We start from the raw sequence: 23,027 nt of genomic DNA, 5'->3' as shown, positions 1-23,027 counted from the left end.
ATGGTTTATTTGAGTACTGAATACAAAAATAATCGAACTAAGGGCGCTCACAAAGAGGTACAGAAACTTGGCTACAAAAATACAAACAGGAAAACAAAACACCTGCTCTGTGGCATGAAAGACGATAAACTATAAACTTAAACTTGCACTGTGGCAGAACTATGAACAACTAAAACAAAAACACTTACTGTGACCGAAACAAGGGGCATGGATAGCAGGTATTCGTCCCCCTCTACCTCAAGGAACTGCTCACCCCCAAATCCTCCACACGACAATCTCCGCTCCATACAGGCTAACCTCCTCCAACCTCCACGGACAAAGCTTTGAACAATGGGAGACCCGGGCTTTCTGCTCCGCTGCTCCCAGTCTGTGGAACGCTCTCCCTGACCACCTGAGGGCACCTCAGACTGTGGATGCTTTTAAAAAAGGCTTAAAAACCCATCTTTTTAAAAAAGCCTTTCTATAGACATGCATGCTGGTTGTAGCTTTTGGGTTGTTTCTAGTTTTATATTTTATTTATTTTTATTACAGTCCTGGGTTCAAATCCAGGCTCGGGATCTTTCTGTGTGGAGTTTGCATGATCTCCCCGTGAATGCGTGGGTTCCCTCCGGGTACTCCGGCTTCCTCCCAATTCCAAAAACATGCACCTGGGGATAGGTCGATTGGCAACACTAAATTGGCCCTAGTGTGTGAATCTGAGTGTGAATGTTGTCTGTCTATCTGTGTTGGCCCTGCGATGAGGTGGCGACTTGTCCAGGGTGTACCCCGCCTTCCGCCCGATTGTAGCTGAGATATGCGCCAGCGCCCCCCGCAACCCCACAAGGGAATAAGCGGTAGAAAATGGATGGATGGATTACTATTTTTTACACTGTGGCACTTTGAGGTTGTTTGCTCAACGAAAGTGCTTTTTACAAATAAAATCTATTATTATTATTATTATTATTAGCAGGTATTCGTGAAGGCATGAAGCAGAATGCAAATAGCAATGAAATCAAAGTCCCCAGACTGATGAACAGAAAGAAAATTACTTAAATACTGGCTGTGATAATCAGGAACAGGTGCGGGACTGAGGGCAGGGGCGTGACGAGGTGGGAAGTAATGCGTTGGCATGGAAACAAACAAAACCAGGAAGTGCAAAACGTGACTGAATGTCCAAAATCAAAACATAACATGACAAAACAAAACATGATCCATAGGTGTGACAACAACAAACAAGCGCAGGGTGTTTCCCCTTTAATGGAACTGAATGTGGCGCGCCACACCTTGAAAATAAAGTTGTTTTTTTAGTTGAAAACAAATTAAATATATTGTAGCCCCCAGAGGAAATCAAAGTCCGACGCTATTTGTAACTTTTATTACCAATCTTATGATAACAAACGGCATAATTCCAACAGGTTTTTACCTCCCATGCAAACTAGAGATGTCCGATAATATCAGACGATAAATGCTTTAAAAGGTAATATCGGAAATTATCGGTATTGGTTTCAAAAAGTAAAATGTATGACTTTTTAAAACGCAGCTGTACGGAGTGGTACACGGACGTAAGGAGAAGTACAGACCAGTTGCGTCTTCCAGTCATACTTGCCAACCCTCCCGATTTTCCCCGGAGACTCCCATATTTCAGTGCCCCCTCCCGGGGCAACCATTCTCCTGAATTTCCACCCAGACAACAATATTGGGGCCGTGCCTTAAAGGCATTGCCTTTGCGTGTCGTCCCAGTCACATTATATCTATGGCTTTTCACACAAACAAGTGAATGCAACGCGTACTTGGTCAAAAGCCATACAGGTCACACTGAGGGTGGCGGTATAAACAACTTTAACAGTGTTACAAATATGCGCCGCACACCAAACAGGAATGACAAACACATTTTGGGAGAACATCCGCACCTTAACACAAAATAAACAAAACAGAACAAATACCCAGAACCCCTTGCAGCACTAACTCTTCCGGGACGCGACAATAGACACCCCCCCTACCCTATCCTGGGTTCAAACCCGGGCTCGGGATCTTTCTGTGTGGAGTTTGCATGTTCTCCCGGTGACTGCGTGGGTTCCCTCCGGGTACTCCGGCTTCCTCCCACTTCCAAAAACATGCACCTGGGGATAGGTTGATTGGCAACACTAAATTGGCCCTGGTATGTGAATGTGAGTGTGAATGTTGTCTGTCTATCTGTGTTGGCCCTGCAACGAGGTGGCGACTTGTCCAGGGTGTACCTCGCTTTCTGCCGGATTGTAGCTGAGATAGGCACCAGCGCCCCCCGCGACCCCAAAGGGAATAAGTGGTAGAAAATGGATATATATATATATATATATATATATATATATATATATATATGTGTGTGTGTGTGTTAATACTACATCATAAGAACATTTGTTTTGGTATGTATGTATACCGTATTTTTCCGATTATAAGTCGCTCCGGAGTATACGTCGCACCGGCCGAAAATGCATACCGGTAATAAAGAAGGAAAAAAAGCATATACGTCGTACTTTTGGGGGGAAATGTATTTGATAAAACCCAACACCAAGAATAGACATTTGAAAGGCAATTTAAAATAAATAAAGAATAGTGAACAACAGGCTGAATAAGTGTATGTTATATGAGGCATAAATAACCAACTGAGAAGGTGCCTGCTATGTTAACCTAACATATTATGGTAAGAGTCATTCAAATAACTATAACATATAGAACATGCTATACCTTTACCAAACAATCTGTCTCTCCTAATCGATAAATCCCATGAAATAATCTTCCTCGATGTCACTTCTAAACAACTCTGCCAACTCCAAAGGTATGCGCCGCTTCCTCTTGTCGTTTTCTGCTGCATATTTCACTACATCCAGCTTGTAATCTGCAGTACATGATTTCCTTTTCGGTCCCATTTTTGTTCAGCCCTTCTCAGTTTTTATAAGTTACCGCCAACAATAAAATGATGCATTTTAATAGCTACGGCAGTAACATATAGCAGTTAGCATTCCATGACCCACAATGCACTTCTGCCATGACCCTCCCCTGCCGAATTCTCATTGGTTGACGTGTGTGACGATTGCTGACATTTTCTTCGTCTCTTCCGCGAATGAGATGAATAATATTATTTGATATTTTACGGTAATGTGTTAATGATTTCAAACATTAGTCGCTCCGGAGTATATGTTCCCCCCCCCCCGGCCAGACTATGAAAAAAACTGCGACTTATAGTCCGAAAAATACGTTGTGTGTGTGTGTGTGTATGTATATATATATATATATATATATATATATATATATATAAATATATAAATATCATGGTTTCCCACACATTCATTTATTTGTGGCGGCCCGCATCGAAAGAATTACGGCCGCCACAAAAAAATAAAATAAATAAATACATTTAAAAAAAATATATATATATATATATATTTTTATTTTTTTCGGCTTTTGACTCGCTCGACCGCTCATAAAAGCAATGGGACTCAGTCTGTGAATGGAGCTTGTAGTTACATATTATATAAATATGTAAATATTATATAAATGTGTATAAGTCAGTCTACCCCAGGGCAGCTGTGGCTACAAATGTAGTTTACCACCACCAGGTGTGAATGAATGATGGGTTCCCACTTCTCTGTGAGCGCTTTGAGTATCTAACAATAGAAAAGCGCGATATAAATCTAATTCATTATTATTATTATTATTATAAAGATGTACATAAAGTGTTGTAATTATATTCCAACTCTGCGTTCTTCTTGGTCATCGCCGGCGCCGCTGCCCCCCCCAACCCTTCCCTACCCCCCCGCAGCCCGACCACACCACCACAAATAGATGCCTGACCTGTGGGAAACACTGTATATATATATATATATATATATATGTATATATATATATATATATATATATATATACATATATATATATATATATATACACACTACATCATAAGAACACGTTTCCAGTGAGGGTTGGACTCTGCCAAGGCTGCCCTTTGCCGATTCTGTTCATAACTTTTATGGACAGAATTTCTAGGCGCAGCCAAGGCGTTGAGGGGATCCGGTTTGGTGGCCGGGGGATTAGGTCTCTGCTTTTTGCAGATGATGTGGTCCTGATGTCTTCATCTGGCCGGGATCTTCAGCTCTCACTGGATCGGTTCGCAGCCGAGTGTGAAGCGACCGGAATTAGAATCAGCATCTCCAAGTCCGAGTCCATGGTTCTCGCCCGTAAAAGGGTGGAGTGCCATCTCCGGGTTGGGGAGGAGCCCTTGCCCCAAGTGGAGGAGTTCAAGTACCTCGGAGTCTTGTTTACGAGTGGGGGAATAGTGGATCGTGAGATGGACAGGCGGATCGGTGCGGCGTCTTCAGTAATTCGGACGTTGTATAGATCCGTTGTGGTGAAGAAGGAGCTGAGCTGGAAGGCAAAGCTCTCTATTTACCGGTCGATCTACGTTCCCATCCTCACCTATGGTCATGAGCTTTGGGTCATGACCGAAAGGATAAGATCGAGGCCGAAATGAGTTTCCTCCGCCAGGTGGCGGGGTTCTCCCTTAGAGATAGGGTGAGAAGCTCTGCCATCCGGGAGGAGCTCTACGTAAAGCCGCTGCTCCTCCACATCGAGAGGAGCCAGATGATGTGGTTAGGGCATCTGGTCAGGATGCCACCCAAACGCCTCCCTAGGGAGGTGTTTAGGGCACGTCCAACCGGTAGGAGGCCAAGGGAAGACCCAGGACACGTTGGGAAGACTATGTCTCCCGGCTGGCCTGGGAACGCCTCGGGATCCCCCGGGAAGAGTTGGACGAAGTGGCTGGGGAGACGGAAGTCTGGGCTTCCCTGCTTAGGCTGCTGCCCCCGCGACCCGACCTCGGATAAGCGGAAGATGATCCAACTTCATAAGAACATTTGTTTTGGTATGTATGTATGTATGTATACATATTTTGAGCCTTTTTAAAGAAAATCATATCAAATTATGCAAACCACTCGTCATGGTGACCACGCCCATAACCCCGCCCCCACAGGTATCTTGGCGGTTTATGGGAAACGGCTGCTCGATGGAGCCCATGCACCAAAGTTCAAGAATCACTGATGGACAAGATTAAAACAAATGTGGTCTGTAAAACAACCAACAGTAACACGAGCCTGCCAACGTGGAGATATTGTTTGCTTTGAAAAATGTAACTTTGAGCAATTTGCAAACAAAACAGCTCCTTTAGCCCGGAGCAAAAAGGTAAACAGTTAAAGAGCATGTCACTTGCAAAGATATTTGGCCGCGTGACAAAAATTCCTCACAAGACATGAAGATTATGCAACGTATTTTTTCTGGCAGTGGTTTAGGCTTTAGGACAAAACACCGCCAGTAATAGACATGATCAGCAATAAAAACAGCAGCTACTCGGACTGAGTTAAGGTGCTGATTGATTCATTAACATTTTTCTTACTTTCTCCCACTTCCTGCTCGTGCCAGGTGAAAGCATTTTGGTCTCCACCGACTGCCAACTCGGAATCACTTTAGGAAGGCCGAGTCTTTTTCGTCCAAATCCCCGATGCTGTCCTGCTGAAGCCAATTTCCGAGCCTAATGCTGGTAATTCTTAACTGCTGGCTCGTGGTGAGGGTGCAAGTGTGTGCCTGCATGCGTCTTACCCCTTTTCCCATGATGCCGTTGTTAAAGGGCAGGCCTATGAACTGGAAGGCGGCCTCCTGGATGAAGTAGGGGTTGAGGATTCTTATCTCGCTGGGCTCACGGGGCACATGCTGGGCCACGGACTTCCAAAAGCCCTCGGTTCCTCGCTGGGGTGTGGTCGAACCCGGGAAAATAAGAAAAAATGTGTGTCATTACAAAATAACATTAGGATACAAAGGACTATCAAGCGTTCGACAACAGTTCTAGTGAGTACGCTGAAAGGCTTTTTGTCATCCAAAGGCTTAGTGGCCACATGCGTGGACAGCACCTTTTAGCTCTTATTTCCAAAATTGTGTACACTACTGAATTGGGGTCTTTTGGCCACTTATGTGGACACTTATACTGCCATCTGGGGGTGTCAGAAGAGTATAACATACAATGGAACTTGGGAAAAAAAAGTGTAAAAATAAGAATTAGCATGTCACTAAACATGACGCACACATTTGTGTACTTATGGACTAAGTGCATCATATAGCAAGATGATTTTTAGTTTTTATTCTAATTAGGGTCCAATAAGCCCAAATAGCAAACAGAATTTAAAAAAAAAGCATGTAAACAAACAGCTTGGGCCTTAAGAGGTAAGAGCAGTGGTTCTCAAATAGGGGTACAAGTACTCCTGGGGGTACTTGAAGGTATGCCAAGGGGTACGTGAGATTTTTTAAAAATATTCAAAAAATATCAACAAATCCTTTATAAATATATTTATTGAATAATACTTCAACAAATTATGAATTGAAGTTCATAAACTGTGAAAAAACAAAACAATGCAATATTCAGTGTTGACAGCTAGATTTTTTGTGGACATGTTCCATAAATATTTATGTTAAAGATTTCCTTTTTGTGAAATTTTTTTAGAATTAAGTTCATGAATCCAGATAGATCTCTATTACAATCCCCAAAGAGGGCACTTTAAATTGATGATTACTTCTATGTGTAGAAATCTTTATTTATAATTGAATCACTTGTTTATTTTTCAACAAGTTTTTAGTAATTTTTATATATATTTTTTCCAAATAGTTCAAGAAAGACCACTACAAATTAGCAACTTTTTGCACTGTTATACAATTTAATAAATCAGAAACTGATGACATTGTGCTGTATTTTACTTCTTTATCTCTTTTTTTCAACCCAAAATGCTTTGCTCTGATTAGGGGGTACTTGAATTAAAAAAATGTTCACAGGGGGTACATCACTAAAAAAAGGTTGAGAACCACTGGGTTAAAGGACCCATATGTAATCATTTCATGTCCTCATTCATTGGCCCCAAAAATATGTCAAAAGGCATTAATAAATCATGTTCCAATACCTCTATGACTGACAACAGTAGTTCAGCCGGGATATGCTCATATCAAAAAAAGATTTACAGCCCCGAAATCTCATTGTTTTAATTTTAACCAATTAGAAAGTTAGTCAGTGTGTCACATTCAGGTTGCCAGTTATGCACCGCCCTCTTTGTCTGGCTACTGCCACTGGTTAAGTTACTAAACATGTCAGACCTTGGTAAATCTAAAAGGCCTCGTTACGATTCTCAACTTATTCATGACAAAGTTAGGAACAAAACCAGGATGTGTATCGGGGATGCCTTTGAAAGACGGAGACTATGGAAGGCGGAGAAGGTTTTTTCATCTGTAGCCAAACTTGCTCATTTCCTCCTTGATAGGTGAGTCAGGCCATTTACATGTTCTTGTAATAAATGGAAATGGACATTTGGTATGTAAACTATATTGTCCAATACAGTCTATGGGCTTGTCTAACAAAGCTAGTATGTTCCTGCAACGAATGCTTAGTGTGATGGTCATGCTAGCCCGGTCAATGACACATCGACATACATGCTAACGGGGCAAATACATGCCCGTTAGCATGTATGCCGATGTGTATTCCAGCTGAAAGGGCAACATTTATTTTCGACAAATTAAACCTATGCGGATATGGGTAGCGTCAGTGCCTATTTCCTTCTCAAAATGCTGATACGCTGACGAAATGGGTTCCAACATTAGCAAAGTGGAACGTATGGAGACAGCCAAATCACATGATAAAATAATTCCTCATTCGTATTTGTATACTGTGGACTAAATGTACCAAGTTATATGCAATCTGAGTTCAAGTGCCTCGGAGTCTTGTTCACGAGTGAGGGAAGAGTTGATGGTGAGATCGACAGGCGGATCGGTGCGGCGTCTTCAGTAATGCGGACGCTGTATCGCTCCGTTGTGGTGAAGAAGGAGCTGAGCCGGAAGGCAAAGCTCCTAATTTACCGGTCGATTTAAAGGCCTACTGAAATGAGATTTTCTTATTTAAACGGGGATAGCAGGTCCATTCTATGTGTCATACTTGATCATTTTGCGATATTGCCATATTTTTGCTGAAAGGATTTAGTAGAGAACATCCACGATAAAGTTCGCAACTTTTGGTCGCTAATAAAAAAGCCTTGCCTGTACCGGAAGTAGCTGACAATGTGCGCGTGACGTCACGGGTTGTAGAGGTCCTCACATCCTCACTGTTTATAATCATGGCCACCAGCAGCGAGAGCAATTCGGACCGAGAAAGCGACAATTTCCTCATTAATTTGAGCGAGGATGAAAGATTCGTGGATGAGGATAGTGAGAGTGAAGGACTAGAAAGAAGTGAAGTGAAGTGAATTATATTTACATAGCGCTTTTTTCTCAAGTGACTCAAAGCGCTTTCCATAGTGAAACCCAATATCTAAGTTACAATTAAACCAGTGTGGGTGGCACTGGGAGCAGGTGGGTAAAGTGTCTTGCCCAAGGACACAACGGCATTGACTAGGAAGGCGGAAGCGGGGATCGAACCTGAAACCCTCAAGTTGCTGGCACGGCCACTCTACCAACCGAGCTATACCGGAAAAAAAAAGCAGAGGGCAGTGAGAGCGATTCAGATGTTATTAGACACATTTACTAGGATAATTCTGGAAAATACCTTATCTGCTTATTGTGTTACTAGTGTTTTAGTGAGATTATATGGTACCTGAAAGTCGGAGGGGTGTGGCCACAGGTGTGGTGACCGCAAGTGTCTCCGGTGGGAGGAGGTAATAGTCCTCAGCTGCAGGAGGACGCAAGCTCCGCTCATGTTTATGGTAAGAGCCGACTTATTAGCAGAATTTTGTCACCGAAACCTGCCGATTGGCATGTTCGCTTGATCGCTCTGTTCCATAGTAAAGCTTCACCTTCGGGAATTTTAAAAAAAGGAAACACCGGCTGTGTTTGTGTGGCTAAAGGCAGCTGTAATACACCGCTTCCCAACTACATCTTTCTTCTTTGACGTCTCCATTATTAATTGAACAAATTGCAAAAGATTCAGCAACACAGATGTCCAGAATACTGTGTAATCATGCGATTAAAGCAGACTACTTATAGCTTGGATCGGGCTGGGAAAAAATGTCCGCTAAAACCGGTGACGTCATCATTCCGCGACGTTTTCAACAGGATACTTCGCGGGAAATTTAAAATTGCAATTTAGTAAACTAAAAAGGCCGTATTGGCATGTGTTGCAATGTTAATATTTCATCATTGATATATAAACTATCAGACTGCGTGGTCGGTAGTAGTGGCTTTCAGTAGGCCTTTAAGTTCCCATCCTCACCTATGGTCATGAGTTTTGGGTTATGACCGGAAGGACAAGATCACGGGTACAAGCGGCCAAAATGAGTTTCCTCCGCCGGGTGGCGGGGCTCTCCCTTAAGAGATAGGGTGAGAAGCTCTGCCATAAGGGAGGAGCTCAAAGTAAAGCCGCTGCTCCTCCACATGGAGAGGACCCAGATGAGGTGGTTCGGGCATCTGGTCAGGATGCCACGGGGAAGACCCAGGACATGTTGGGAAGACTATGTCTCCCAGCTGGCCTGGGAACGCCTCTGGATCCTCCGGGAGGAGCTGGGCGAAAAGCCCGGTGAGAGGGAAGTCTGGGCTTTCCTGCTTAGGCTGCTGCCCCCGCGACCCGACCTTCGGAAGAAGATGGATGGATGGAATTTATAAAAAGCGAAAATAAAAAAATATGTCCGTTGTCATGCTTAAATAATGACTGTGAACGATCCCCCCCAAAAGAGTAGTTCCCCTTTAAAAAGCCTCAATCATACCTTACTTTACAAACAAGTCCGAGCGGTTTGAATGACACTATTTACTATGAGTGTTGTCATCACCGTGGGCTTGTTTACATGTGTTACTTTCTGGTGACAGTTGTTTATGGCGGGAAGACATTCGTCAAAGCACGCAAGTATGTCTTTGCAGCACATGTGTCCGGCAAATGTATTTGGGGGACAAATTCTAAGCTCTGTGGTTGTAGCTCTTAAATTCAGCGTACACGGCCTTCTTCCACAACACTTTGTAACCGATCAAACTAGAGATGTCCGCTAATATCGGGCTGCCGATAAATGCTTTCAAATGTAATATCGGAAATTATCGGTATTGGTTCCAAAAATAGAATTTATGTCTAAAACGCCGCTGTAGGTGTGGTACACAGACGTAGGGAGAAGTACAGAGCGTCGATTTTCCTTAAAGGCACTGCCTTTGCGTGCCGGCTCAATCACATAATACCAACGTCTTTTCACACACAAGTGAATGCAAGGTATACTTGGTCAACAGCCATTCAGGTCACACTGAGGGTGGCCGTAAAAACAACTTGAACACGGTTACAAATATGCGCCACAATGTGAACCCACACCAAACAAGAATGACAAACACATCCGCACCGTAACACAACATAAACCCAACAGAACAAACACCCAGACACCCATTGCAGCACTAACTCTTCCAGGACGCTACAATATACACCCCCCGCTACCCCTTACCCAATAACCCCCCCCCCCCCCCCCCCCCCCCACAACCCTGCCCCCCACCCCAACCTCCTCATGCTCTCTCAGGGAGAGCATGCCCCAAATTCCAAGCTGCTGTTTTGAAGCATGTAAAAAAAAAAAAATGCACTTTCTGACTTCAATAATAAATATGGCAGTGCCATGTTGGCATTTTTTCCCCATAACTTGAGTTAATTTATTTTGAAAAACCTTGTTACATTGTTTAATACATCCAGCGGGGCATCACAACAAAATCAGGCATGATAATGTGTTCATTCCACGACTGTATATATCAGTATAGGTTGATATCGGAATCGGTAATTAAGAATTGGACAATATCGGAATCTCTATCAATAATCAATTTATTTATTGCAACCAAAGTAATGCAGGCAGTTCTAAAATGTTCTCTGACTGCAGCAAGCCACGTCACCGAGAGATCCCACCATGCCCTTTATATTAGGCCACTTATGGTCAACAGCCATACAGGTCACACTGAGGGTGGCCGCATAAACAACTTTAACACTGTTACAAATATGCGCCACACTGTGAACCCACACCAAACAAGAATGACAAACACATTTTGGGAGAACATCCGCACCGTAACACAACACAACAAAAACCCAGAACCCCTTGCACCACTACTCTTCCGGGACGCTACAATAAACACCCCCCGCTCACCTCAACCACCCTCGTGCTCTCTCAGGGAGAGCATATCCCAAATTCCAAGCTGCTGTTTTGAGGCATCCATCCATTTTCTACCGCTTATTCCCTTTAAGGTCGCGGGGGGCACTGGTGCCTATCTCAGCTACAAAAATAATGCACTTTGTGACTTCAATAATAAATATGGTGGTGCCATGTTGGCATTTTTTTCTCCATAACTTGAGTTGATTTATTTTGAAAAACCTTGTTACATTGTTTGATGCATCCAGCGGGGCATCACAACTAAATTAGGCATAATAATGTGTTCATTCCACAACTTTATATATATCGGTATCGGTTGTTAACGGAATCGGTAATTAAGAATTGGACTATATCGGAATATCAGCAAAAAAGCTGTTATCGCACATCTCTATCAATAATCAATTTATTTATTGCAACCAAAGTAATACAGGCAAGTACAGCCACGTCACCGAGAGATCCCACCATGCCCTTTATTTTAGGCCACTTATGGTCAACAGCCATACAGGTCACACTGAGGGTGGCCGTATAAACAACTTTAACACTGTTACAAATATGCGCCGCACTGTGAACCCACACCAAACAGGAATGACAAACACATCCGCCCCGCAACACAACATAAAAACAACAGAACCCCTTGCAGCACTAACTAATGCATCCAGCGGGGGCATCACAACAAAATTAGGCATAATAATGTGTTCATTCCACGACTGTATATACCGGTATCAGTTGATATCGGAATCGGCAATTAAGAGTTGGACAATATCGGCAAAAAAGCTATTATTGGACATCTCTAATCAACATCCTAACAGTCAGCATCCTTGTGACAGCAGACATTGTACAGTAAGTGATGTTCATTATGTTTGTTGGTTCGCTTGTTTCTTGGTATGCTTGAAATGAGCCAAATACGCAAATCCATCCATTCATCCATTTTCTACCGCTTGTCCCTTTTGGGGTCGCTGGAGCCTATCTCAGCTGCATTCGGGCGGTAGGCGGGGTACACCCTGGACAAGTTGCCACCTCATCACACAGACTAATACGTAAATATCACATGAAAAACTAAAACAAAAGTGCAGTTCCCCTTTAAACTGATTTGGCGGAGTTAGATTTAAAGAGTGACACAATCAACAATCGACGAGAGCTACTGCGGGAAGAAAAAAAATTAAATGTTTTTTTCAGAGGAACAAACCTGGAAGAGACATGCAGGGTAGGGAAAGGTATGTGGGTGTATGAAAAAATGCTTAATTCCACTACTGTATATATCGATTGATATCGGAATCGGTAATTAAGAGTTGGACAATTTCGGAATATCGACAAAAAAGCCATTATCGGACATCCCTAGATAAAACAAATGCTCTGATTGGAAAGGATTGCTGTTGAAATATTATCCTAAACTGGGGTTAAATCACCAAAAATGCTTCCCGGGCGGGGCCACCGTTGCTGCCCACTGCTCCCCTCACCTCTGAGGGGATGAACAAGGGGATGCGTCAAATGCAGAGGACAAATTTCAGTACTTCAACTGACAGGGGGTGAAAATGGCATTTCAAAATGAAGTCGTTCAAAAACCCCACCTTGACCCGAGGGCGTTGCTTGACTCTTTTTTACATAAAGCAATCATTAGATGCTGGGTAAAAACCCACTAATGCACTTGCTGTGGTTTACAAACCCCGTTTCCATATGAGTTGGGAAATTGTGTTAGATGTAAATATAAACAGAATACAATGATTTGCAAATCATTTTCAACCCGTATTCAGTTGAATATGCTACAAAGACAACATATTTGATGTTCAAACTGATAAACTTTTTTGCAAATAATCATTAACTTTAGAATTTGATGCCAGCAACACGTGACAAAGAAGTTGGGAAAGGTGGCGATAAATACTGAAAGTTGAGGAATGCTCATCAAACACTTATTTGGAACATCCCGCGGGTGTGCAGGCTAATTGGGAACAGGTGGGCGCCATGACTGGGTACGGTACGGCTACGGTACATAAGATTATCAAAAGGTTCAGAGAATCGGGAGAAATCACTCCACGTAAAACATTGAATGACCGTCAACTTCGATCCCTCAGACTGCACTGTATCAAAAACCGACGTCAATCTCTAAAGGATATCACCACATGGGCTCAGGAACACTTAAAAAAACCCACTGTCACTAAATACAGTTCGTCGCTACATCTGTAAGTGCAAGTTAAAGCTCTAATATGCAAAGCGAAAGCCATTTATCAACAACATCCAGAAACGCCGCCGGCTTCTCTGGGCCCGAGATCATCTAAGATGGATTGATACAAAGCGGAAAAGTCTTCTGTGGTCTGACGAGTCCACATTTCAAATTGTCTTTGGAAATATTCCACATCGTGTCATCCGGAACTAAGGGGAAGCGGACCATCCAGACTGTTATCGACGCAAGGTTCAAAAGCCAGCATCTTTGTTGGTATGGGGGTGCATTAGTGCCCAAGGCATGGGTAACTTACACATCTGTGAAGGCACCATTGATGCTGAAGGGTACATACAGGTTTTGGAGCAACATATGTTGTCATCCAAGCAACATTATCATGGACGCCCCTGCTTATTTCAGCAAGACAATGCCAAGCCACATTCAGCACGTGATACAGCAGCGTGGCTAAGGAATAAAAAGAGTGTGGGTACTTTCCTGGCCCGCCTGCAGTTCAGACCTGTCTCCCATGGAAAATGTGTGGCGCATTATGAAGCGTAAAATACGACAGCGGAGACCCCGGACTGTTGAAGGACTGAAGCTCTACATAAAACAAGAATGGGAACGAATTCCACTTTCAAAGCTTCAACAATTAGTTTCCTCAGTTCCCAAACGTTTGAGTGTTGTTAAAAGAAAAGGTGATGTTACACAGTGGTGAACATGCCCTTTCCCAACTACTTTGGCACGTGTTGCTGGCATAAAATTCTAAGTTAATTATTAATTGCAAAAAAATAATAAAATGATGAGTTTGAACATCAAATATGTTGTCTTTGTAGCATATTCAACTGAATATGGGTTGAAAAGGATTTGCAAATCATTGTATTCTGTTTATATTTACATCTAACACAATTTCCCAACTCATATGGAAACAGGGTTTGTACAAAGCAGAAGGAGGTTGTCCGCCACTTCCCGACAATGTCTTCACACCTCCTATGACATTCGTCTTCTTTTACCAGTCAAGGTGTCAGACGATAAACAAAATAACCGTGCAACACACCGGCAGCGCGGTAGAATGATTTCCAAAAAAAAAAAAAAAAGGAACAAAGCCAGCCGGATCCCAAAATGAAAATGGGAATCACCTGTTCAAATAGCCCTTGTTCAGCCGGCTTTGATACAGCCATGCACGATGGTGTGTGTGTGTGTGTGTGTGTGTGTGTGTGTGTGTGTGTGTGTGTGTGTGTGTGTGTGTGTGTGTGTGTGTGTGTGTGTGTGTGTGTGTGTGTGACGTGTGCGTGCTGGCAAAGGTAGCAAGTCTGCGGCGTTTAACAACGGCGGCGGCTCTTTTTGAACGCGGGCCCAGTGCTGTGCTTTTGGCAAGCTGCAACAGGAACAACAGCTCATCCCTCCTGTCAACACAGCTTGTGTTTGCCAGGAATCCATTTAGCAACGCTGTGTGGATGCGTGTACGTCTTGGGTTCGCCGAATAAAGAGCGCCAGGCATATTTGTCTTTATTGTGGGACAGAGACAAGCTCCAGGGTACACACGACACACACCCTGGCTTTGCACAGCGATGACCCGGCGTGTACATGAGAGAGTAACGCGGCGGGGTGGGGATCGCCTTTGATGATCTTCACAAAACTGGACGAGTACAGGTGCCGTGGAGAAAAGGTGCAGCGCTGCTGTGGTTGCAGCTGCTTACAGCTCGGTTCATTGTCATGCTTCCTGGAAAACACAGGCCAGGAACGCTACGGTGGTATGGCTCGGTTGGTAGAGCGGCCGTGCCAGCAACTTGAGGGTTGCAGGTTCGATCTCCGCTTCCGCCATCCTAGTCACTGCTGTTGTGTCCTTGGGCAAAACACTTTACCCACCTGCTCCCAGTGCCACCCACACTGGTTTAAATGTAAAAATTAGATATTGGGTTTCACTATGTAAAGCGCTTTGAGTCACTAGAGAAAAAGCGCTATATAAACATAATTCACTTCACTTCACTACGGTGGAGCCTCCAAATTAAGATGCCTCGTAGGTAACACAGTTTGGATTCTGTGCGACTTCAAATACTGAAAGTGAGAAACTTCCATTCAATGAGCATTTAAAGCAGTGGTTTCCAACGGGTAGCTTGAGAATTAACGTCACAACCTGACGTTGAATAAACGTTGGCAAAAAACATGTTTCAACGTAGTAGTTGTGTTGTAGAATATTGGATGGGAAACGACCAAAATCCAATGGTCGAATCAACGTTACGACCTGACATTGAATCAACGTTGTCAAGAAGCATGTTGTTGCAACGTTGTATTTGTGTTGGAGAACATTGGTTGCAAAATGACCAAAATTCAATGGTCGAATCAACGTCAGAATCCAACAATGAATAAACGTTGTCAAAAAGCATGTTTCAACGTTGTATTTGTGTTGTAGAATATTGGTTGGGAAACGACCAAAAATCAATGGTCAAATCAGCTTCAGGAACCAACTTTGATTAAACATCATAAAAATGCATGTTGTTTCAACGTTGTATTTGTGTTGTAGAATATTGGTTGGAAAATGACCAAAATCCAATGGTCGAATCAACGTTACGACCTGACATTGAATCAAAGTTGTCAAAAAGCATGTTGTTGCAACTTTGTATTTGTGTTGTAGAACATTAGTTGCAAAATGACCAAAATTCAATGGTCGAATCAACGTCAGAATCCAACAATGAATAAACGTTGTCAAAAAGCATGTTTCAACGTTGTATTTGTGTTGTAGAATATTGGTTGGGAAACGACCAAAAATCAATGGTCAAATCAGCTTCAGGAACCAACTTTGATTAAATATCATAAAAATGCATGTTGTTTCAACATTGTATTTGTGTTGTAGAATATTGGTTGGAAAATGATCAAAATCCAATGGTCGAATCAACGTTACGACCTGACATTGAATCAACGTTGTCAAAAAGCATGTTGTTTCAATGTTGTATTTGTGTTGTAGAACATTCGTTGCAAAATGACCAAAATTCAATGGTCGAATCAACGTCAGAATCCAACAATGAATAAACGTTGTCAAAAAGCATGTTTCAACGTTGTATTTGTGTTGTAGAATATTGGTTGGGAAACGACCAAAAATCAATGGTCAAATCAGCTTCAGGAACCAACTTTGATTAAACATCATAAAAATGCACGTTGTTTCAACGTTGTATTTGTGTTGTAGAATATTGGTTGGAAAATGACCAAAATCCAATGGTCGAATCAACGTTACGACCTGACATTGAATCAACGTTGTCAAGAAGCATGTTGTTTCAATGTCGTATTTGTGTTGGAGAACATTGGTTGCAAAATGACCAAAATTCAATGGTCAAATCAACATCAGAATCCAACAATGAATAATCGTTGTTAATAAGCATGTTTCAACGTTGTATTTGTGTTGTAGAATATTGGTTGAAAAATGACCAAAATTCAATGGTCAAATCAACATCACAAGCTGACATTGATTAAATGTTGTTTCAACGTTGTATTTGTGTCATAGAATGTTAGTTGGAAAGTGACCAAAATCCAATGGTCGAATCAACGTTACAACCTGACATTGATTAAATGTTGTAAAAAAGCATGTTGTTTCAACGTTGTATTTGTGTTGTAGAATATTGGTTGGGAAATAACCACAATTCAATGGTCAAATCAATGTCAGAAACTAACATTAAACGTTGCCAAAAAGCATGTTGTTTCAATTTTGTATTTGTGTTGTAGAATATTGGTTGCAAAATCACCAAATTTCAATGTTATATCAACGTCAGAAACCAACATTGATTAAACATCATCAAAACGCATGTTTTTTACTTTGTATTTGGGATGTAGATTATTGGTTGTAAAATGACCAACATTTAATGGTGAAATCGACGTCAGAAACCAACATTGATTAAACGTTGTCAAAAAGCATGTTGTTTCAACGTTGTATTTGTGTTGTAGAATATTGGTTGGGAAACAACCAAAATTCAATGGTTGAATCAACATCACAACCTGACATTGATTAAACGTTATTTCAACGTTGTATTTGCGTCGTAGAATGTTAGTTGGAAAATGACCAAAATCCAATGGTCAAATCAACGTCACAACCTGACATTGATTAAACGTTGTCAAAAAGCATGTTGTTTCAACGTTGTATTTGTGTTGTAGAATATTGGTTGGAAAATGACCAAAATCCAATGGTCTAATCAACATCACAACCTGACATTGATTAAACGTTGTTTCAGCGTTGCATTTGTGTTGAAGACTATTGGTTGGGAAACGACCAAAACTCAATGGTCTAATCAACGTCACAACCTGACATTGATTAAACGTTAAAAACCACATTGTTTCAATATTGTAGTTGTGCTGTAGAATATTGGTTGGAAAATGACCAAAATTCAATGGTCAAATGAACATCACAACCTGACATTGATTAAACGTTATTTCAACGTTGTATTTGTGTCGTAGAATGTTAGTTGGAAAGTGACCAAAATCCAATGGACAAATCAACGTTACAACCTGACATTGATTAAACGTTGTAAAAAAGCATGTTGTTTCAACGTTGTATTTGTGTTGTAGAATATTGGTTGGAAAATTACCAAAATCCAACGGTCGACTCAACGTCACAACTTCCATCCATCCATCCATCATCTTCCGCTTATCCGAGGTCGGGTCGCGGGGGCAACAGCCTAAGCAGGGAAACCCAGACTTCCCTCTCCCCAGCCACTTCGTTTAGCTCTTCCCGGGGGATCCCGAGGCGTTCCCAGGCCAGCCGGGAGACATAGTCTTCCCAACGTGTCCTGGGTCTTCCCCGTGGCCTCCTACCGGTTGGACGTGCCCTAAACACCTCCCTAGGGAGGCGTTCGGGTGGGATCCTGACCAGATGCCCGAACCACCTCATCTGGCTCCTCTCCATGTGGAGGAGCAGCGGCTTTACTTTGAGTTCCTCCCGGATGGCAGAGCTTCTCACCCTATCTCTAAGGGAGAGCACCGCCACACGGCGGAGGAAACTCATTTCGGCCGCTTGTACCCGTGATCTTATCCTTTCGGTCATGACCCAAAGCTCATGACCATAGGTGAGGATGGGAACGTAGATCGACCGGTAAATTGAGAGCTTTGCCTTCCAGCTCAGCTCCTTCTTCACCACAACGGACCGGTACAACGTCCGCATTACTGAAGACGCCGCACCGATCCGCCTGTCGATCTCACGATCCACTCTTCCCTCACTCGTGAACAAGACCCCTAGGTACTTGAACTCCTCCACTTGGGGCAGGGTCTCCTCCCCAACCCGGAGATGGCACTCCACCCTTGACATTGATTAAATGTTGTTTCAACGTTGTATTTGTGTCATAGAATGTTAGTTGGAAAGCACCCAAAATCCAATGGTCGAATCAACATCACAACCTGACATTGATTAAACGTTATTTCAACGTTGTATTTGTGTCGTAGAATGTTAGTTGGAAAATGACCAAAATCCAATGGTCGAATCAACGTCACAACCTGACATTGATTAAACGTTGTCAAAAAGCATGTTGTTTCAACGTTGTATTTTTGTTGTAGAATATTGGTTGGAAAATGACCAAAATCCAATGGTCAAATCAACATCACAACCTGACATTGATTAAACGTTTTTTCAGCATTGCATTTGTGTTGTAGAATATTGGTTGGGAAACGACCAAAACTCAATGGTCTAATCAACGTCAGAACCCAACATGAATTAAACATTGTCAAAAAGCATGTTGTTCCAACTTTGTATTTGTGTTGTAAAACACTGGTTGGAAAATGACCAAAATTCAATGGTCAAATGAACATCACAACCTGACATTGATTGCATGTTGTTTCAACGTTGTATTTGTGTTGTAAAATATTGGTTGGAAAATTACCAAAATCCAATGGTGGACTCAACGTCACAACTTGACATTGATTAAATGTTGTTTCAACGTTGTATTTGTGTCACAGAATGTTAGTTGGAAAGTACCCAAAATCCAATGGTCGAATCAACGTCACAACCTGACATTGATTAAACGTTAAAAAGCACATTGTTTCAATATTGTAGTTGTGCTGTAGAATATTGGTTGGAAAATGACCAAAATTCAATAGTCAAATCAACATCACAACATGACATTGATTAAACGATGTAAAAAAAGCATGATGTTTCAACATAGTATTTGTTTTGTAGAATATTGTCACATGTAGGTCGCATTTTAATGCGGGATCGTTCCTCCAACGCAAACATAGACACTCCAGACAACAACGTAAAGGTAAGAATGGTTTTAATAACAAAACCACTAGTACAAAAACAGACGAAAAGAACAAAAGAAACGCGTGGCGAAAGCACGGGAGCTAATGCTAACACTAGCACAGGATCAGGTAACAAGAAATGTGAATTGAAGTGAATTATATTTATATAGCGCTTTTCTCTAGTGACTCAAAGCGGTTTACATAGTGAAACCCAATATTTAAGATACATTTAAACCAGTGTGGGTGGCACTGGGAGCAGGTGGGTAAAGTGTCTTGCCCAAGGACACAACGGCAGTGACTAGGATGGCGGAAGCGGGAATCGAACCTGCAACCCTCAAGTTGCTGGCACGGCCACTCTACCAACCGAGCTATGGCGCCCCTAAAAATCTAGTAAATGCCAACGAAACAGTTGCATACCGCAAACAAGGGACCAAGACCGACTGACGGGACAAGGCAGGCTTAAATAAGAAAGTAATTAACAAAAACAGGTGTGCGTCTGGAACCCGCAGCAGGTGAAATTAATACGTTACCATGGTGACCAAACTAACTCACAAGGTGTACAAACAACAAAGGGAATCCGAACTAACAGAAAATAACTAAACTAAACATGATCCAGACCACGGATCATGACAAATATTGGTTAGGAAATGACCAAAAATCAATGGTCAAATCAACGTCAGCAACCAATATTGATTAAATGATGTCAAAAAGCATGTTGTTTCAACATTGTAGTTGTGTTGGAGAATATTGGTTGGGAAACGACCAAAATTCAATGGTTGAATCAACATCACAACCTGACATTGATTAAACGTTATTTCAACGTTGTATTTGTGTCGTAGAATGTTAGTTGGAAAGTGACTAAAATCCAATGGTCAAATCATCGTCAGAAACCAACATTGATTTAAACGTCGTCAAAAAGCATGTGGTTTCAATGTTGGATTTGTGTTGGAGAATATTGGTTGGGAAACGACCAAAATTCAATGGTTGAATCAACATCACAACCTGACATTGATTAAACGTTATTTCAACGTTGTATTTGTGTCGTAGAATGTTAGTTGGAAAGTGACTAACATCCAATGGTCAAATCAACGTCAGAAACCAACATTGATTTAAACGTCGTCAAAAAGCATGTGGTTTCAATGTTGGATTTGTGTTGGAGAATATTGGTTGGGAAACGACCAAAATTCAATGGTTGAATCAACATCACAACCTGACATTGATTAAACGTTATTTCAACGTTGTATTTGTGTCGTAGAATGTTAGTTGGAAAGTGACCAAAATCCAATGGTCGAATCAACGTCACAACCTGACATTTATTAAACGCTGTAAAAAAACAGGTTGTTTCAATGTTGTATTTCTGTTGTAGAATATTGGTTGGAAAATGACCAAAACTCAATGGTCAAATCAACGTCAGAAAAAAACATTAATTAAACGTTGTGAAAAAGCATGTTGTTTCAACATAGTATTTGTTTTGTAGAATATTGGTTAAGAAATGACCAAAAATCAATGGTCAAATCAACGTCAGAAACCAACATGGATTAAATGTTGTCAAAAAGCATGTTGTTCCAACATTGTATTTGTGTTGGAGAATATTGGTTGGGAAACGACCAAAATTCAATGGTTGAATCAACATCACAACCTGACATTGATTAAACGTTATTTCAACGTTGTATTTGTGTTGTATAATATTGGTTGGAAAATGACCAAAACTCAATGGTCAAATCAACGTCAGAAACCAACATTAATTAAACGTTGTCAAAAAGCATGTTGTTTCAACATAGTATTTGTTTTGTAGAATATCGGTTAGGAAATGACCAGAAATCAATGGTCGAATCAACGTCAGAAACCAACATATATTAAACTTTGTAAAAAAGCATGTTGTTTCTACTTTGTATTTGCGTTGTAGAATATTGGTTGGGAAATGACCAAAATTCAATGTTTAAATCAACGTCAGAAACCAACATTGATTTAAACATCGTCAAAAAACATGTTGTTTCTACTTTGTAGTGTAGATATTGGTTGTATAATGACCAGAATCTAATGGTCAAATCAACGTCAGAAACAAACATTGATTAAACGTTGTCAAAAAGCATGTTTCAACGTTGTATTTGTGTTGGAGAATATTGGTTGGGGAAACGACCAAAATTCAAAGGTCAAATCAACGTCACAACTTGACATTGATTAAACGTTGTCAAAAAGCATGTTGTTTCAACGTTGTATTTGTGTTGTAGAATATTGGTTGGGAAAAGACCAAAATTCACTGGTCGAATCAACATCACAACCTGACATTGATTAAACGTTGTTTCAGCGTTGCATTTGTCTTGTAGGATATTGGTTGGGAAACGACCAAAACTCAATGGTCTAATCAACGTCAGAACCCAACATGAAATAAACATTGTCAAAAAGCATGTTGTCCCAACTTTGTATTTGTGTTGCAAAACACTGGTTGGAAAACAACCAAAATTCAATGGTCAAATGAACATCACAACCTGACATTGATAAAACGTTATTTCAACGTTGTATTTGTGTCTTAGAATGTTAATTGGAAAGTGACCAAAATCCAATGGTCGAATCAACGTCACCACTTGACATTGATTAAACGTTGTCAAAAAGCATGTTGTTTCTACGTTGTAGTTGTGTTGTAGAATATTGGTTGGGAAATAACCACAATTCAATGGTCAACTCAATGTCAGAAACCAACATTGATGAAACATCCAAGAGCATGTTGTGTCTACTTTGTATTTGTGTTGTAGAATATTGGTTGGGAAATGACCAAAATCCAATGGTCGAATCAACGTCAGAAACTAACATTAAACGTTGCCAAAAAGCATGTTGTTTCAATGTTGTATTTGTGTTGTAGAATATTGGTTGCAAAATGACCAAAATTCAATGGTTGAATCAACGTCAGAAACCAACATTGATTAAACGTCATCAAAACGCATGTTTTTTACTTTGTATTTGGGATGTAGATTATTGGTTGGAAAATGACCAACATTCAATGGTCGAATCAACGTTAGAAACCAACCGTGATTTAACATAGTCAAAAAGCATGTTGTTGCAACGTTGTATTTGTGTTGGAGAATATTAGTTGGGAAACGACCAAAATTCAATGGTCCAACCAACGTTAGAACCCAGCATGGATTAAACATCGTGGAATGATTTCTCCAGATTCTCTGAACATTTTGATGATATTATGGAGCGTAGATGTTGAAATCCCTAAATTTCTAGCAATTGCACTTTGAGAAACGTTGTTCTTAATCTGTTTGACTATTTGCTCACGCAGTTGTGGACAAAGGGGTGTATCTCGCCCCATCCTTTCTTGTGAAAGACTGAGCATTTTTTGGGAAGCTGTTTTTATACCCAATCATGGCACCCACCTGTTCCCAATTAGCCTGCACACCTGTGGGATGTTCCAAATAAGTGTTTGATGAGCATTCCTCAACTTTATCAGTATTTATTGCCACCTTTCCCAACTTCTTTGTCACGTGTTGCTGGCATCAAATTCTAAAAATAATGTTTATTTGCAAAAA

At 41.3% G+C, this 23,027-nt stretch overlaps 1 protein-coding gene across 3 annotated transcripts in view; it reads right to left on the bottom strand.

The window, feature by feature from the left end:
• st3gal3b (ST3 beta-galactoside alpha-2,3-sialyltransferase 3b) overlaps positions 1-23,027 on the bottom strand; it is a 202,146-nt gene that overhangs the window by 12,256 nt on the left and 166,863 nt on the right. For all 3 annotated transcript variants that reach the window (XM_061919835.1, XM_061919836.1, XM_061919834.1), the window contains one exon: positions 5,608-5,754. In XM_061919835.1, the coding sequence (XP_061775819.1) occupies positions 5,608-5,754 (147 nt within the window). The remainder of the gene's footprint in view (positions 1-5,607; positions 5,755-23,027) is intronic.

The sequence above is a fragment of the Nerophis ophidion genome, linkage group LG14 (genome assembly GCF_033978795.1).
Source record: "Nerophis ophidion isolate RoL-2023_Sa linkage group LG14, RoL_Noph_v1.0, whole genome shotgun sequence".
In the NCBI taxonomy this organism is placed as follows: domain Eukaryota; kingdom Metazoa; phylum Chordata; class Actinopteri; order Syngnathiformes; family Syngnathidae; genus Nerophis; species Nerophis ophidion.
This window is presented reverse-complemented; position numbering and strand designations above follow the sequence as displayed.